The sequence below is a fragment of the Lissotriton vulgaris genome, chromosome 9 (genome assembly GCF_964263255.1).
Source record: "Lissotriton vulgaris chromosome 9, aLisVul1.2, whole genome shotgun sequence".
Classification (NCBI taxonomy): domain Eukaryota; kingdom Metazoa; phylum Chordata; class Amphibia; order Caudata; family Salamandridae; genus Lissotriton; species Lissotriton vulgaris.
Genome location: NC_141697.1, coordinates 265,769,738 through 265,787,517, shown reverse-complemented (window position 1 = coordinate 265,787,517; position 17,780 = coordinate 265,769,738). Strand labels below are relative to the sequence as shown.

The 17,780-nt window shown below is 49.5% G+C and overlaps 1 protein-coding gene across 3 annotated transcripts in view; it reads right to left on the bottom strand.

Moving 5' to 3' along the window:
• The window catches only part of IFT43 (intraflagellar transport 43), a 270,330-nt gene that overhangs the window by 47,255 nt on the left and 205,295 nt on the right, over positions 1–17,780 (bottom strand). For all 3 annotated transcript variants that reach the window (XR_015299913.1, XM_086937532.1, XM_086937533.1), the window contains exons 4-5: positions 12,105–12,134; positions 11,544–11,590 (exon numbers count right to left, since the gene is read on the bottom strand). Coding sequence is in view for 2 of the 3 variants with exons in the window: in XM_086937532.1 (XP_086793658.1) it covers positions 11,544–11,590; positions 12,105–12,134 (77 nt within the window). In the remaining variant the exon portion in view is untranslated. The remainder of the gene's footprint in view (positions 1–11,543; positions 11,591–12,104; positions 12,135–17,780) is intronic.

Genomic DNA, 17,780 nt, shown 5'->3' with positions numbered 1-17,780 from the left:
CCAGCAAGAGGGCCAGCAGGCCCTAACAGGCTGCGGCCAGCTCTTCAAATATGTTGCGCACCCTGTTTGGAGCAGCCCTTTCTAACCAAAACTAAACACATTTAGAGCACTATGCCCCACTACAACAGGAAGCGTTTGACCTAGACTTCCTCTGCAGGGCATGTGGTGGTGATCACAAGCCGGCTGATGAAGCTGCCGGATGTGGTAGAGAGAACCTGCCTGCCCTTCAAAGAGAGCAGGCACTGCCTGACTGAAGAGTAAGAGCCAATGGAAATATCAGATTGAGAAAACAACGTCTATGACAACCTATAAAGTCCAAGCAAGCAGGTCTGGAACAGTGGATCTGGCTCACAAGCTTACACAGGCACCAATGAAACAAGCACTGGCAAAGCCAATAGGTCTCGGTAATGGCCGAGCCATTGGCGTTGTCAATGTGAATGTCTTTAAGCCAATTTGGTTAGCAAATTGATCTCACTGTAACAGTGTTAGTGTGCTCATGTTAGAGTGTTAGTGTTAAGGTCAGTGTGACAGCGCCCATGAGCAAAAACAAAGAAAACATGCGTGCAAAGAAGGCTTGGAAATATAAAAGAAAGTTAACTATAGAAAATAAAGCACAATAAATGCACGAGAAAGGAGCAGGGGGTGTGAGTGAGGGTGTGGGAGGGGGTGTGAGGGTGAGGGGGTGTGAGGGTGAGTGAGGGGGTGTGTGAGAGTGAGGGGGTGGGTGAGGGGGTGTGAGGGTGAGGGTGTGTGAGGGTGAGTGAGGGTGTGTGAGGGTGAGAGGGTGTGAGGGTGAGTGAGGGTGTGTGAGGGTGTGTGAGGGTGAGTGAGGGTGAGTGAGGTTGTGTGAGGGTGAGGGTGGGTGAGGGGGTGTGAGTGTGAGAGGGTGAGGGGTGTGAGGGTGAGGGGTGTGAGGATGAGGGTGTGTGAGGTTGAGGGGATGTGTGAGGGTGAGGGGTGCGAGGGTGTGGGAGTGTGAGGGTGAGGGGGTGTGAGGGGGAGGGTGTGGGGTTGTGAGGGTGTGGGGTTGTGAGGGTGAGGGGGTGTGAGGGTGAGGGTGTGAGGGTGAGGGGAGGTGAGGGGGGTGAGGGTGGCGGGGGTGTGAAGGAGAGGGTGTGTGAGGGTGAAGGGGTATGAGGGTGAGAGGGTGTGTGGGGGTGAGGGGGTGTGAGGGTGAGGGGGTGTGAGGGTGAGGGTGTGTGAGGGTGAGAGGGTGTGTGAGGGTGAGAGAGGGTGTGTGAGGGTGAGGGTGGGGGAGTGTGAGGGGGTGTGAGGGTGAGGGTGTGAGGGTGAGGGTGTGAGGGTAAGGGGTGTGAGGGGTAGGGGGTGTGATGGTGAGGGTGTGTGAGGGTGAGGGTTTGTGAGGGTGAGGGTGTTTGAGGGTGAGGGGGTGTGCGAAGGTGTGGGGGTGTGAGGGTGAGGGGGTGTGAGGAGAGGGGGTTGGGTTGTGAGGGTGAGGGTGTGGGGTTGTGAGGGTGAGGGGGTGTGAGGGTGAGGGTGAGAGGGTGTGAGGGTGAGGGAGGGTGACGGGGGTGAGGGTGTGTGAGGGGGTGTGTGGGGGGTGTGGGGGGGTGAGGGGTGTGAGGGTGAGGGTGTGAGGGTGAGGGGGGGTGTGAGGGTGAGGGGGTGTGTGAGGGTGAGAGGGTGTGTGAGGGTGAGGGGGTGAAGGGGTGTGAGGGTGAGGGTGAGGGAGTGTGAGGGTGAGGGTGGGTGAGAGGGTGTGTGAGGGTGTGTGAGGATGAGAGGGTGGGTAAGGGTGGGTGAGAGGGTGAGTGAGGGCTGTGTGAAGGTGAGGGTGAGGGGGTGTGAGGGTGAGGGGGTGAGGGTGTGAGGGAGGGTGAGGGGATGTGAGGGTGAGGGTATGTGAGGGTGAGGGGGTGTTAGGGTGAGAGGGTGTGTGAGGGTGAGTGAGGGTGAGGGTGAGTGAGGGTGTGTGAAGGGGAGGATGAGGGTGTGTGAGGGTGTGTGAGAGTGAGGGGTGTAAGGGTGAGGAGGAGGGTGAGGGGGTGTGAGGGTGAGGGGGCATGAGGCTGAGGGGGTATGGGGGTGTGAGGGTGAGTGAGGATGGGTGAGGGTGTGAGAGGGTGTGTGAGGGTGAGAGGGTGTGCGAAGGTGAGGAGGTGTGAGGGTGAGGGTCCAAAGTAAATGCCAGCAGTGCAGACATCATAAGAAAGAGAGAAGAGACTGCGTGGTGACTGCATTAGTCAGTTTCAGAATCAGGAGGGGCAGAGTCAGCACAGTCTGCGAGGGATCAACGTGTCTAGAGGCAAAGCATAGCGGATGTAGCATTGCAGCTAGCAAGTTGAGTGTTTTCAAGCTGAGTGTCCCTAGAGAAATGGCAACACAGCAACAGCATTTGAGGAGGAACGCTACTGTAAACAAGCACGGTAGGCTTTCACTTTCGTCCAGAAAAAAAACCGAGAAAGGTGCAGCGAATGCCGAACGAAACACGGCTTCCCCGCGAAATGGATGCAAAAAAAACCAAACCCTCAGCATTGCTGTGGCGGGGGAGCGCATTCCTTTGGAGTCTGATGAGGGGGGGAGTGGGGGGGGGGGGGGGGGGGGCGGGGGGCGCATTTCTTTGAAGTCTGATTTGAGCGGCTTGGGAGCGGATTCCTTTAAAGTCTGATGCCGAGGCTCAGACAAATGGTGATGTGCGAGCTGCTTCCTTTGAAGTCTGATGCCGAGGCCGATGGTGCTTGATGTGCACACGCCTGCCTCACACACCTGCCTCACATGAACTGTACGCGATCCGCAGGCTAGGTAGACTTTTCAGACTACTTACTATAATCTCGCCTATTCAATCCCCAACGGGATAGAATAGTCGAGACCTAAAAATAAACCATGCTTGTCACTCAGTAATATAGTCGCATGAAATAACCCAACCACAGAACGAGTAAATGAAATAAGGCTAAATGTTGTAACATCCATCAGAAACCACACAAATAAAAAAACTACTGTTGGACCTGGCCTTGTGGCGTGGTTCCCCCGTTCCTCAGCTCCCCGTTAGCCCAGCCCCATACCCAGAAACCCCTGGCTGCCCTGCCCATGTCCGACCAAACGTCCGCGACCCACATCGGCCTGTCCCCGGCCACCTTCCCAGCCCCACGCGCCCCAAATCCGCAAGGCCCCATAGGCCCACCGGCAGCCATTTTACCTTCCCGAGATCCCTGACTCCATGGGCTTAGCATGACCCCAGCCCCAGCGAAGCTTAGGCTCCAGACGCGCCAGCCCCCGTTGGGAGGGTGAGGGCTACCCTAGTGAGAGAAGACAGGGAGTTTCGATGGCACCTCCGACCTCCCCTGAGAGACTGGTTTCTGTGACACCTCTGGTCTTCCCCTGGAGGCCAGTTTCAATTGCACCTCTGGCCTCCCCGAGTGCTGGCTCCAGACCTGCTGGGCGTCTGGGAATTCCCGGACGCATCCTCAAAGGGATCAAAGAACCAACCGCCGGACCTCACCAACGGGCCGCCCCCAAAGCCTCGGACCTCCGCCTGCGAGGCTCCGGACATCAAAGGGCCACTGGACTATATCAAGGCCCGCCCCTGAACTAGCGGGCAGTTGTATCCTGGACAAGAAAGCCCTGCTGATCTGATCGCGGCTGCCCTAGGGGAAAACTGAACTTCGTAACTCTTCGAGCCCTGCTGACGCTGTCGCGGCTCATCTCATCCTTGGAACTGGAACATCAGAGCCCTGCTGACCTCGTCGCGGCTCAAGCTTGAATCCTAAAGACCTCAACGAACATCCTGAGCCCTGCTGACGTGGTCGCGGCTCCTCATGAACTACCCTCCAGATCAAGCCCTGCTGACGCCGTCGCGGCTCGAGGAGTACTCTGGTCCGGCTGGACTATCGACGCTACCAACACGAATGGAGTCATCCTCAAGTGAGTAGGACACCCAGTGCGACTACCATCTTCCGTAACCCCCCGGCTCGAGGATTGAGAGCTGTGCGCAGGGTACACTACGTACTGGCCTAAAAGACTGAGACTGTCCCGCTACCCCCTTCCCAGAAGCCTTGAGACTTTTACTATCCCTCTATCGTGTGTACATAAGAGTGCTAATTCCTTTTACCTGTTTATAAAGAACTTGATATCGAAAACCTACGGTGTAGTGTCTGTTCATAAGTGTGGTGTGGTCCTTGTGTGTACAATTCAATACTTGAGGTCCCCCCCGGTGGGGATCCCTCGTTAGGGCTCGGCATTATTGGTGGGACACAGAAGAGTCGGGTAGACATAACCTGGCCTCTGGGATCGCCCCTTCTAACAACTACCCTTTACTTTCTGACTCGCCTGCCTTTCAGCTCAGACGATGTTTGTCAAGTGATATTTTCTCTTTGTGAGAGTGAAATTTAGCATGCAATCAAACTGCTTGCTGCGTCAGTACAACTATCAGGATACTGACGAAGCTGGTTAACGGGGACACACACCTGAGAATGAGAACTCGATTTCCTATTGCACTTTGAGAGCTTTGGGCTTGTTGGACGGGTAAAAGTTCCCCTGCAAACCCTGCATAGCGCAGTGATGGCGCGAGACATGTTTTGCTGTACCCTTGCTGCAAAATGTGTGTGGGTGTTTGATGTAGATGCTGTAGGCTTGAGCTGTTTAGGGCTAGGTTTGATTGTCAGCTCCAGTACTGGCGTGGGATTCTGAACCTGTAAAATCCACCAGATGAGGCACTCTGTTTGTGATATTAACGTTGTCTTATTTATTATTATCCAGCTGCAAGATATTGCCCCTCTCATGCGCTCGCTCTCTCTCTCTCAGCTGCAGCATGTGGGTGTTGTGTAATCCTGCGCCAATGTGAAAAGTTTTAGCCTTGGTTTTGTCTTTCTCTCACCTACAGGTTTAATGTGGGTGTTGCATCCCAATCATATGTGGCAGTGATCTGGCATGACTCCAGTCCGGGATTTGCATCTCTCATTGGTCGTCTCAGGTTACTAAACACTTCTGCAATGCTGAAAGAGAGCATACAGGCAGGCGTTAAAAAAACAAAACCGAGGGAGGGAAGTAGGGAGTTTTCATACTTCCAACTTGCGCCTCAGAACTGTATTCAAGTATGGGAAAGGCCGGCCTATAGCTCTGTGTAGAAGCGAGGTGTACAGCTCAGCGCCACTCACTCAGGAGCCCAAGCAACAGTAATATGGCATGAGGGAGTAGGTGGGGGCAGGGAACTGGTGCCCCTCTGAAAATAGTATCTGACATTTGATCTTTGAATGCTCAGCCAACGTGATGAGATAAGAATTAGATTTACAATCCTATTTACAGAGGAGCTCGGAGTGAAACATAAGCGCTCGTGTGAACTTCAGTTAGAGAAAGAAACAAGCACTTACAATGCCGGAGACACGGACAGCGGGGGGGGGGCGGGAACGGGCACACATGGACAGTGAGACATAAACAGTAATCACCACTCTGGCAGGAAGAGATGGCCAGGCGACGAGGCAAGCATGTTCCACGACGGCAACCGCACTGAGAAAAAACACCCACGCAGTCTGGTCGAACACTCAACCTAAATGTATTAGAGCTGACTCGGGGGCCGTGTGGGTTTCTTAGAGAACACGAGAAAAGGACGAGATGTGCAGCAGATACTGGAAAGGGGTGCAGATTGTGAAACTCAGCTAAGAGTATCAAACAAGCATTTACAATGCCGGAGACACGGACAGCGGGGGGGGGGGGGGGACGGGCACACGGACAGCGGGAAGGGGGGGCGGGAACGGGCACACATGGACAGCGGGAGGGGGCGGGGGAAGACAGGACAGCAAGCACTCACCAAGGACGACTTCTTCCGGCGGCGGTCGGCGGAATGACAAAAAAAAAACCTCCCCAAAAAAAAAATAAACACGCCCACAGCCGCATGACGTAGGCAAAAGGGAAAAATTCTACGGAACGCCCACCAATCGCCTCGGTGAATGACGGACAGATCTCTCTTCCAATGGCTAGCCTCCATTTATGGAGCTAGCCAATGGAAGAGAGAGGCGGAACTAAGGCCATACTGTTCTAACATAAGATTTCGCCTGCGCGAAACGCTGCTTGCGCAGCTGTTCGCCAGGCGAAACCTAAAAAGTAGTTACGAAAACAGATGCTAAAATTTTGACCAGTAGTTTGATATAGTACTTGGTCCCTGCTCTCGGGAGGGGCTAAACCCAGGACGAGGCATGAACCATGCATGCCATGGACAAATGAGGAGAAAGAATAGGAGAGAGGTGAGGGAGCCAGCAAGTGGGAAGTCTATGGGCAGGCATCAGCCCACAAAGTATATACAACATGTCCCTTCAAGACAGAACGTGCGCTGTCTAGAGCAGAGACCTAAAAATGTTTAGTACTATCTCTACTACAGCCCCATTTCCTGCCTCTTTCCTTGCTGGGTGTTGATCTTAGACACCAATGTACCTGGTGAGCTATCAGGGTGCCCAAAGGAATTCTGGGGTTCACTTTGACCTCTCTAGTGACTGGATTGGACCTTGAATTTGAAGCTTCACAGCACTCATGGTAGCTGCGTTTTCCCAAGCCACTCGACAAATAGGATAAGATTTTCCTGACTGCGACAGGTGGTTCCCAATATCATTGGGTTTTGAAGTGTTACTGGTAGACTTAGCCATCAATAACCAGCTTATTATGACATCCCAATCACTGAGGCTCTGGTTTTTTTAAAGCAACCGTCTACTTTTGAGAAAAGATCTAATTAGATCCCACTTCCCTCGGAGCACACATAAAGGTCAGCCATGAATGGCCATATTCAAGAAACGGACTCCTGAAGTCCACTTGTTAGCAAGACCTTTCATCTGTGAGCCAAGGCCCAAGGGTGTGGGGGGAGGATCAAGGAAGAGCACAGTCTGCAAAAAAACAGCCCCATGCCAACTCTGTTTTTGTAGCTATGGGTCTTGATGCCTAAACTCATCACTTGCAGCCAAGCACATTAAGCTACTCTGGACTCAAAAAAGAACAGTCCTTTGTGCTAAACTAAGCTATCATTTCCTCCTTTTTGAATCTCTCCCATCAGTGACTAAAACCTTAAACAAACACAAAAATAACTCTTAACACCTGAACACTTAATGAACCGCTCAAATAACCGACCCCATAGATTTACTGTGCTTTCGCAACATAGCATGCAAAAAGATTCTCTGATTTACTGTGCTTTTTCCACATAGCATGCAAAAGGATTCTCAGTGTATCTAAACATGTGTTACATGAGTGTTTTGGAGCAAAACATACCTCTGATTGGTCATCCATCTTTATTGTTTGGGAAAATTAGGTGTTGTGATGTGCACCTAAGCTCCAATCCTAGCCAGCACTCGAGGAAGTATTGCCTGCTTGTTGGAACATTGTTTTTTGTAATTTTCTGCTTGTTGGAACTGGCACTTTCAGGTTGGCTGAGGCAGTACCCCAGCCAAGCAGAATCTACCACTCCCATCAGGGGTGGGAGATTACAGATACAGTATAACCTGCGGTGACCTTGGGTGGTTGGGCACTGAGCAGTCAGGCTTACCACAGAGGCAATGTGTAAAGCATTGGCACAGCACTCATGATAAATACCTTTGCCGTCACAAAAGAGACTTCACACGTGATGTATGTAAATAACGTTTGTATTCAGCACGCATATTAATCCACACAACATAAGCATCATGTATTTCTGGGCATAAATCACATTGAGAATTATTACTAGCAGTACTAGGCCAATCAGTAATATGCACAGTTGGGAAAGATCCTAATCTACCCCCTCAGCACCCTTATGTGGTGCAATACATTGTCCACTCCAGGCCCACCCTATCAATTGTTATAATTCAATACCACACAGTTATAGGGTGCACAATGGGTCACAATGATATCAGAAATATGTACATACCACAAATTATAACACTTTTTAGCAGTACCGCGGGACGAGGCCCCTCGGGTAAAACAAATGTCACACGTAATGCTATTCTGGCATGAAATCAACGTATCAGGCAAACTGCCGTCCAGTGTTGTGAATCCGGGCGGCTCCCCACTGTCACTCACACACACACACTCACTCACTCCGCACCCCTACGCGGTGCAATGGATAGCAGACAAGTCTGTACGGAAGCGCTCACACACATACGCACTTAGCACCCTAATGCGGTTCACTGATACCCAGTAGGCCAAATGGTTACACACTGCAGACCCTGTGGCCCCAATCCTCCCTCTGTCCTCCAACTCACTATGACTATCCTACACCCACCGATTGGAGACACTCTGTCGTGCCCCCTCTACTCCCCCGTTTCTCCCCCTCCCCACTGGGCACTGCGGAACAGACAAGGGCCGAGGGTAATAGGCGTTCACGTCAAAGGGTCCCCTAGTGCATTCCCGCACCATCCCAATTCTGAGAAGCACAGGGGGGTCATGCAGTGGATGAATGGAAAATGAAGAAGGGAGCCTTGCAGAAGGAGGAGACACCCTGTCAGGTACACATTGATCAGCGTCAAACCCAGAAAAACCAGGCATAAGGTCGGGTGGGCGATGATACAGGTCGCACCAGACCATTCCGGTCATCTGGCAACGTGCACCACACAGTCCAGGTTCTCTGGCCCTAAGTTCCCACAAGCATATCTCACCCATGCTGAAGTAAGGCACCAGTACTTATACTGGAGTGTGCCTTTGAAATTAGGGGTGGTTCAAATGGTCTCCTTTTGAACCACAGATGTCTCCCCTAAATGTCAGTCCTGTCTGCCATGAGGCAGTGGAATGTAGATCTTTATCTTTAGTGGGGACATGATCTGGCTCCAGAGGCCAAGTGTCACAACCTCTTCCTCCAAACTCTCCAGCTGGCCTGCACATGGTAGAGGTTTGTCTTTCCAGTTGTAAGCCCAGTTTTTATAGCTATCGCTGGGAATGCCCAGATGTGCTCCTCGAACCTCCAGTGCGGACTGGAGCCAAGCACAAAGGCACACAAAGAGTTTAGAGCACAGAAATTCCCACTTTCTAGTACTTTGATTTGCTCTAGTAGTTTGATTTGCTCAAAAGCTCCGTCCATCATCCCCTTTGTTATCGCTTTGTTCACCCTAAATTGGCAGGGTACGCCCAGACGTGGGTCCCTTGCTCACTTTGCCCCTGGATTCAAGATAGGCTGGCTGATGAGGGTTATGAACCCGAAACCGGTCCCAGGATGCTTGTTTCTGGTCCAGGGACGATATGGCTTGGCAGTTCGGGCTGGACTGTTCCCATCAGGCACAGGGTCAGACTGATTTGCTTATGGCCATGTCTGAACTGGGGTGGTGGAGTGAGCTAAAGAACGATGATGGAATAAACCTAGATCAGTTAACTGGGGTGAGTGTTTGATTTGCTCAAACGCTCCGTCCATCATTCCCTTTGGTATCGCTTTGTTCGCCCTAAGTTGGCAGGGTATGCCCAGACGTGGGTCAATTGCTCACTTTGCCACTGGATTCAAGATAGCCTGGCTGATGAGGGTTATTAACCCGAAACCGGTCCCAGGATGCTTGTTTCCGGTCCAGGGAAGATATGGCTTGGCAGTTCGGGCTGGACTGTTCCCATGAGGCACAGGGTCAGGCTGATTTGCTTATGGCCATGTCTGAACTGGGGTGGTGGAGTGAGCTAAAGAACGATGATGGATTAAACCCAGATCAGTTGACAGGGGGTGAGTGTTTGATTTGCTCAAACGCTCCGTCCATCATCCCCTTTGGTATTGCTTTGTTCGCCCTAAGTTGGCAGGGTATGCCCAGACGTGGGTCCCTTGCTCACTTTGCCACTGGATTAAACCCAGCTCAGTTGACTGGGGGTGAGTTTTTGATTTCCTCAAACGCTCCGTCCATCATCCCCTTTGGTATCACTTTCTAGAAGTGGCATTTCTGCACGAATTACGGCAAAGCCACCTTTACTACTGGCAAGCAGTTGTCATTGCTAATCAAATGATATGAAACATTATGAGACTGCTCCACTACAATCCACTATTGCAGTCTGAAGTGATTTCAACCATTTCCCCATGTTAGCCTATAGGAAGAGCAAACCTCATAGGCAGTGAAAATACGCATGCATATTCCTCTCTACCTGGGCAGGGGACAAACATGTGTACCTGCCCTGCCTATCACCTTCCACTAACTTCACCCCTTAAGAAGTACCCTCAAGGTACTCGGGTGGAAGTGAACGGTCCTCTCAGAATGGGTATTACCTTAAACATACTAGTCTGAGGAAACACACAATTGCGCGCATCAGACTAGAAAAGGCAGGCTGAACACGTATTTAGGTGCACCATCGGTGCAAAGCGCAGACCAACCTGCAATGGCAGGCTGGACACGTCTTTTAGAGCACCATCGGAGCAAAGAGCATACCAGCCTGCAATTGCAGGCTGGACACGTACTTAGGAGCACCATTGGTGCAAAGCGCATACCAGCCTGCAATGGCAGACTGGACCCAAGTCTTAAAACATAATAGGTGCAAGTGCACACCCACCAGCGGGCCATGGCAGACCTGACCAACGTTTTAGAAACCTCAGGTGAGCACCTCTTCCTAACATATGTAGGAATGGCGCACACACTTTCACACTGCACTTACAGTGAGAAAATGACCCACGGTCTGAGGCCTTAACAAGAGAATTAGCCACACCCAGGAAGTGTCGCATTGGGAGAGCCAACCCCCTTGGTAGTGAAAACCCACATGGAGGTTCATCCCTATCCGGCCACTCGACTACCCCGGTCTGGTGGTAGTGGCCGGCCCCCTAAGGGTTGGCAACAGAGTGAGACCAGACACCCTGAGTATGAGATATTTTTGGGAGGCTATTCAGGTGGGTGGCACAATCAGTGCGGCATCCCACTAGTAGCCAGTGTCGCCCCCACCCTCTGTATGTGGTGTACCTTTTTACAGGGCACTCACAGGTACGACACCTAACCCAGTAAAGGGAAGAGCGTGCACACTTTCCCACTGCAGTACAGTAGGAAAGTGTCCAGAGTCCTAAGGCCAGGAAAAAAGAGTTGGCAAAACCCAGAAGGACAAAAAGCTAAATATTTAGGGAAATCCCCCTAAGAAGGGCCATGTCCAACATTGCTCAACTGTCTCTAACGAGTCAAGGAGATGAAGGGAATCGTGACTAACCTTTGCAAGCAATAATGGTAAGGACCATGTGAGACAGAGGAAAAACAGCGATACCAGGGCTGATACTGATCAGTAAATACCACCTGTGGCATGATCTACAGTAAAGATCGACCCCCGCGTTATATGTTATTAAACACACTATGGTTTTTCAGTGGTCATTCATGACTGCCCAAGATGTAACTGTGTTTCTGAACTTTTGAACGGGGTGAGAGGCCGTAACAGACAGAGAGAGGTATTGAGAATGGAGGAGAGGGGGTGAGGGGATTGAAGAATGTGGGATGAGAGGTGCAAAGAGTGTGGGATGAGAGTCAAGGGAGGGAAGAAATAGAGGAACAAAGTCAAAGAGAACAGACAGGCTGTGATGGAAAGAACTGCTGCTAGACAACAAGACCTGTGACAGAATGCCTGTCCCTGCCTTCTATTGCGATACAGTGACCAGTGCCACCATAACCAATCCCACTGATGAGGTGTAGCAGGTGTGCTCTTACCTCCTCCATCATCTGACCCCTCCAAGCTCTGCTGTCGAAGCCGGTGACTGGAAAGAAGCAAGAGAGAACCATGAGATAGCCCACAATATATCACACCACATCACTGATGTATACACCATTCTGCCTTCAAATTACCTCTGGGCGCACACACACACACACATATACACAGCCTCTGTGCACCCATCAACATACACTGCCTTTGTTCATCCATATCCACCACACCCTGCACTAAGGACTCACATCTAGCTACTGATCCCCCCCGCTAAAAAAAACAAAAAACAGTCGCTGAACACGCCATTCCATGAGTCTGGACAACCTTTCCCCGCATATTGCTTCCGAACATATATCTAGCCCCACCGTGCCTTTGAGCACCCTCTCTCTCCCAGAATCCACCGGAGTACCTCTAACACCATGACCTTGCAGTGCAGCCAACCATGCTTACATTTGCTCAAGGCTCAGTCACACACACCTCTCGCGGAGGTTCACTGTTTATAAATGGCGGCGACCAATGGAACGGGCGCAGCCAGAGGGGATGCAGAACTGGTAGATGGAGATACTTACTCTTCAACGTCATCTGCTTTCTTCCCAGACCTATAAAAATAAAAGGACAAAGATGAGAGTGTGGACAGGTTATATATAGATCCAAAAGTGCACATGGGCAGGGGCTACGCAGGCCACAAGTAAACATGGTAAAAGACTAGGACCGAAAAAAGCATTGCTTTGGGTTTACCAGAAGGGCACCCTGCTCGAAGCACGATTTTTTTTCTGCACAGCTTCTTTAGGACCCAAACAAATGGCCCTCCCAGTGACTACATTCCAATGATTCCAAGTGGGTAGCTTGTGAGCAAGTGGCCGCCGATATATGAAACTGATCAACTTTAAGCAGACTGTCACTCTTTCCCAACAGAAAGGAGGGATCCACTGTGCCTAATATAAAGGTTAGATCTTTCATGTAAGCCACTGGCAGGCCTGCCAACTCACACCGTGCCACCATGTGCCACACGATATTGACTTCCTTCACATGGTCACCCAGTGAGAAGCCCAGATCACACGGTAGCAGGGAATATGAGCTGGAAACCACTCCACAGAGTGGGTTTCCTGCTCCTCTTTGGAGGCTATGAGCAGCTGATGTCCATTATGGCTTTGAAAACAACACAGGATATTGAGACCAGAATAAGCAAACTTTATTTTGTTTGTTTTTTGAGGGGGCATACGTAGGTAGTTCTCAATACAATGCCTTGCATCCTACTCACACAGTAAACACTTGTTTTAAGTTGGCAGGTTTGTACTGGGCAATAATGAACAGAAGGGAATGATCAATCACAATGTATACAAAGGATAAGACATGACCTAATGGGCATTATCCAAAGGCATCAACAATTGGGTAATAATGAAAAGGGAAATATGTGGCCCAACGACATACCTTTAAAGAAAAGCACAAGAGTGCATGCAAGAACTCTGTAATGGTGGGTCTTTCAGGATGTGACAATTACCGACTGTAGCCTGTATATCTTCCCCTGCCTGAACTATATGGATTCCTTTCTGCAATGTTGTTCAGGACTTCCCCTCTCTCTACTGGCCCCTCTTCCCATTCTTTTGCCTATTTGATCCTCTCCCACCAGGGTATTTAGCCCAGGTGTCTAAGTAAAGGGAGGAAAGTATCTTTTGTGTCATCGTACTAGCACAGGCTTGTTAGGGCCAGGTAGGGCTTAGGGTCATAACCTCCATCTCTCTGTTGACCCTATCTTTTCCTGTACCATTCTCCACTTAATTCCAGGCAAACACCACAGATTATTCCTCAGATGGTATAACACTGGCTCTAATGTGTGGTTTCTCTATCACTCCTGGATACATTGCATACAATACTTGTTTGTTGTTTAAAGGTATGGGGTGTGCAAAATTAATTTAATTTCCATTTGTATAATTATGCAGAATTTCAGGAAAGTTACACAAAATAATGCAAAATACAAAACCAGTGTTGACAGACAGTGGCAGCCAATCAGCATGCCTTCCCGAGAAAGCTGCATGCTCATTGGCTGCCAACACTTCAAACCAGGAAGTGTTGGCATCCATCTTGTGCTCGGTAGACCGAGGCACAAGAAAGCACAAAAACAAACGTGTAGAACACAAAAAGGGGGCAGGGTAGACACACCCTGACCCCCTAGGCCTGCCCAGGAGTTCCCACAAGGACCCCCAAGGCCCAAATTATTTTTTTTTAAACCCGGTCTGACATAGTGATAAAGAAGTGTGGGGGGTCCCCAATCCCCCCCACACTGCCCCGGGGACCGCCACCCCCGGGGCAAAGCAACGCAGCCCCCTGGCGCATACTGGAGGCTCCTGGTGGGCTAGTTGGCCCCCCAGGGACCCCCAGTATGCAAGGGGAATTAGTTCCCCCCCTGCAAACGCGCCAGGGGGCTGCGTTGCAGAGAGGTGTAAAAAGGCTGGAGGTTCCAGGTGGGCTAGTTGGCCCCCAGGGACTCCCAGTATGCGTAGGGAATTAGTTCCCCCTCTGCAAACACGCCCGGAGGCTGCGTTACAGAGAGGTGTAAAAAAGGGTATGGCCTCATTACACCTCTCTGCAATGCAGCCCCTTGGCACATACTGGAGGTTCCAGGTGGGCTAGTTGGCCCCCAGTGACCCCCAGTATGCAAGGGGAATTAGTTCCCCCTCTGCAAACGCGCCAGAGGTGTGAAAACATTTTTTTATTGATATTAAAAATATGTAATGTAATTTAAAAAATTAAATATCTAAAAATAAATAATTTAAAATAATGTAGTAAATCAGTATAAAAAATATACCAATTAATATATTTAAAAATTATCATTTACAAAATCATTCCATTGAAATTCACTGAAAAAACCATAGGTTTCAGCCACGTTATAGTTAGGAATTACCATTTAAAAAACCTTTGAAATTCACTGAAAAAACCATAGGTTTCAGCCACGTCATAGTTAGGAATTAGCATTTTAAAAACCTTGCAAATCCACTGAAAAAACCATAGGTTTCATACACGTTATAGTTAGGAATTAGCATTTTAAAAACCTTTGAAATTCACTGAAAAAAAAACATAGGTTTTACACCAGTTATAGTTAGCTGGTCATTTTACTCATGCAAAACCTTTGAAATTCCCCCGTTATAGTTAGTTCAGCTAACTATGACTCGCGCGCCCGCAGTGCACTGCTGATGCGTCACATATTACATCACTCATGACATGGTCAGTGACATCACTCATGACATCACTGATGACATCTCAGTATATATACTGTATTTTCTGGCGTATAAGATGACTGGGCGTATAAGATGACCCCCTACTTTTCATTTTAAAATATAAGTTTTGGGCTATATTCGCTTGCTTATTAAATGACACCGCGTATAAGACGACCCCCAACTTTTGAAAAGATTTTCAAGGGTTAAAAAGTCATCTTATACTCCAGAAAATACGATATATATATATATAAATATATATATATATATATATATATATGTCCAAGAACACTTACTAAAACAAGAAAGTCTGAGGCCACTTAGGGGGAACACAACGGAGAATCTTTATTGTAGAAAAGCACAAAGGCGCGGACGGGCGTATGCATTTCAGCCTTGTGGCCTCTTCAGCGGGTTTCACAGGAGAATGATGCGCCGCTCACCAGTTCTGCCCCACCCGATTCAGGTATATGCTGTGCTTAGCTCCTCCCCCAAGCTGTAATCCGTATCACCTGCTTGGGTTCTCTGGTGTTATGACGAACTACTGATCCCAGCATGCAGTAAATTGCCAGGATCACCACGTTTCTGCGGGAATAGCAGGACTGTTTGGCAGCTTTCTCCTCATGTCCCGCACTGCCTGCCACTGGAGGGTAAAAATTATCAGAACTTTGAAACTACAAGGACCATAATACTTTGCACTCACTATGAGCGCCCACCAGGGGGCGAAAACTTTAAATTGGTGTAATAATTTGTTGGTTTCACGGTCCTGAAAACGATGTCAGTGGCGCACCTTTGAAAAAGTTCAAAACGAACGAAACATGTCAGGAATGCCGACTGTATTTGAAATAAAATGGACATCATCCTCGTTGTGGTGTGCAGCTGGTTCTCTGTCATAGGAGGTTGTGGTAATATGGTACGGCTTGGTTCTGCTGCAGCAACGCACCACCAGCAAGAGCGCCACAGTCTGCCCGAAAGAGAACCGCTTTGGAGGAACGTGAAAACGAAAGTGCAAACAGGTGCTGCCAAAGACCATCTTTGGTATGGATCACTGAAGCCTTGAAAATGGGCTTTTCAGAGACGCAATGAATTTCAAATGCAGCAAAATGTAATAATTACCGTCATCACCCACTGGAGGGTAAAAATTATCGGAACTTTGAAACTACAAGGACCATAATACTTTGCACTCACTATGAGCGCCCACCAGGGGGCGAAAACTTTAAATTGGTGTAATAACTTGTTGGTTTCACGGTCCTGAAAATGATGTCAGAGGCGCAGCTTTGAAAAAGTTCAAGGCGAACGAAACATGTCAGGAATGCCGACTGTATTTGAAATGCAATGGACATCATCCTCATTGTGGTGTGCGTCTGGTTCTCTGTCATAGGAGGTTGTGGTAATATGGTACGGCTTGGTTCTGCCGCAGCGACGCAACACCAGCAAGAGCTCCACAGTCTGCCCGAAAGAGAACCGCTTTGGAGGAACGTGAAAACGAAAGGGCAAAAAGGCGCCGCCAAAGACCATCTTTGGTATGGATCACTGAAGCCTTGAAAATGGGCTTTTCAGAGACGCAATGAATTTCAAAGGCAGCAAAATGTAATAATTACCGTCATCACCCACAAAAAGGAACTCCTTGTGTCCCCCAAGACTGCACCACCATCACATTCAGGTATGTTTATCCACGGGGGCTGTGTCGCCCAGTGCAGAGTTCCATGACTCCATCACCGCTTCTATTCCTCCCGTCTGCAGTGGTGTGCTCGATCCTTCCGTTAACATGGAATCAAAGAAGGTTGTGCCACAGCACAACGCCGCCAGTGAAGATCGAGTCAGCTTGTGTGCAGGGGCCCCAGTAGCACATCGCTGGCTTGAAGTGCAAAATATGTCCAAGAACACTTCCTAAAACAAGAAAGTCTGAGGCCACTTAGGGGGAACACAACTGAGAATCTTTATTGTAGAAAAGCACAAAGGCGCGGACGGGCGTATGCATTTCAGCCTTGTGGCCTCTTCAGCACCCAGCGTGTTTCACAGGAGAATGATGCGCCGCTTACCAGTTCTGCCCCACCCGATTCAGGTATATGCTGTGGTTAGCTCCTCCCCCAAGCTGTAATCCGTATCACCTGCTTGGGTTCTCTGATGTAATGACGAACTACTGATCCCAGCATGCAGTAAATTGCCAGGATCACCACGTTTCTGCGGGAATAGCAGGACTGTTTGGCAGCTTTCTCCTCATGTCCCGCACTGCCTGCCACAAAAAGGAACTCCTTAGCAGCCCGTCCCGGTGTTGTCCGGGTATGAATTGCTGCTGGCCAGTAGTATATTGTTTTGTAGGATTTCCTTTTGATAGCATTTCTTATCTGTGACAGGCCTGTGAAACGCTCCGATTCACAGTGCACTGCTGATGCACTTAAGAGTGCGTGTTCAGTAGTGTGTGAACTCGAGTTTCCCTATTTTATTTTTCCTTGCAATATTATATAGCGCAAACTCAACAACATGGCATGAGCACAATTTACATTACAGAAGAACACATTCATTTGTGGTAGGCACGGGGAGACAAAGCGATTTGCCTGAAATCACAGGATGCTGAGCTGATGCCGAGATTCGAACTTAGCTCTCCAGCTCTAAAGTTCGAATTCTAGAACTTGTGGCGGGAGGTGTCTAAAAGTGTATGTCGGTGCTGGCCATCAATGAGAGAGACCTGTGCATTTTTCAAATGGGTGGTGAAAAAATATGAGTATGTTGCTGGAGATGTGTGCCGCCGTGCCACCAATGTACTTACTGGGGGAGGGTAAACACCCATTATTCCGCAACTTTCTTTCCGCATACCATCACTCCGCATACTTTCATTATGAAAGTACCATGACTCCGCAATGCCATTATAACGCATGGCATTACATTTTATATGCTTTTACCACGCATACATTTACAACGAAATTCGTTGTAAATGCATGAATGGTTTGATTTGATTTGATTTGATTTGATTTGGGATTTACAGAGCGCATAGCTCCCCTAGGGCATCCCAGCGCTAGTGACCATAGATCCAGC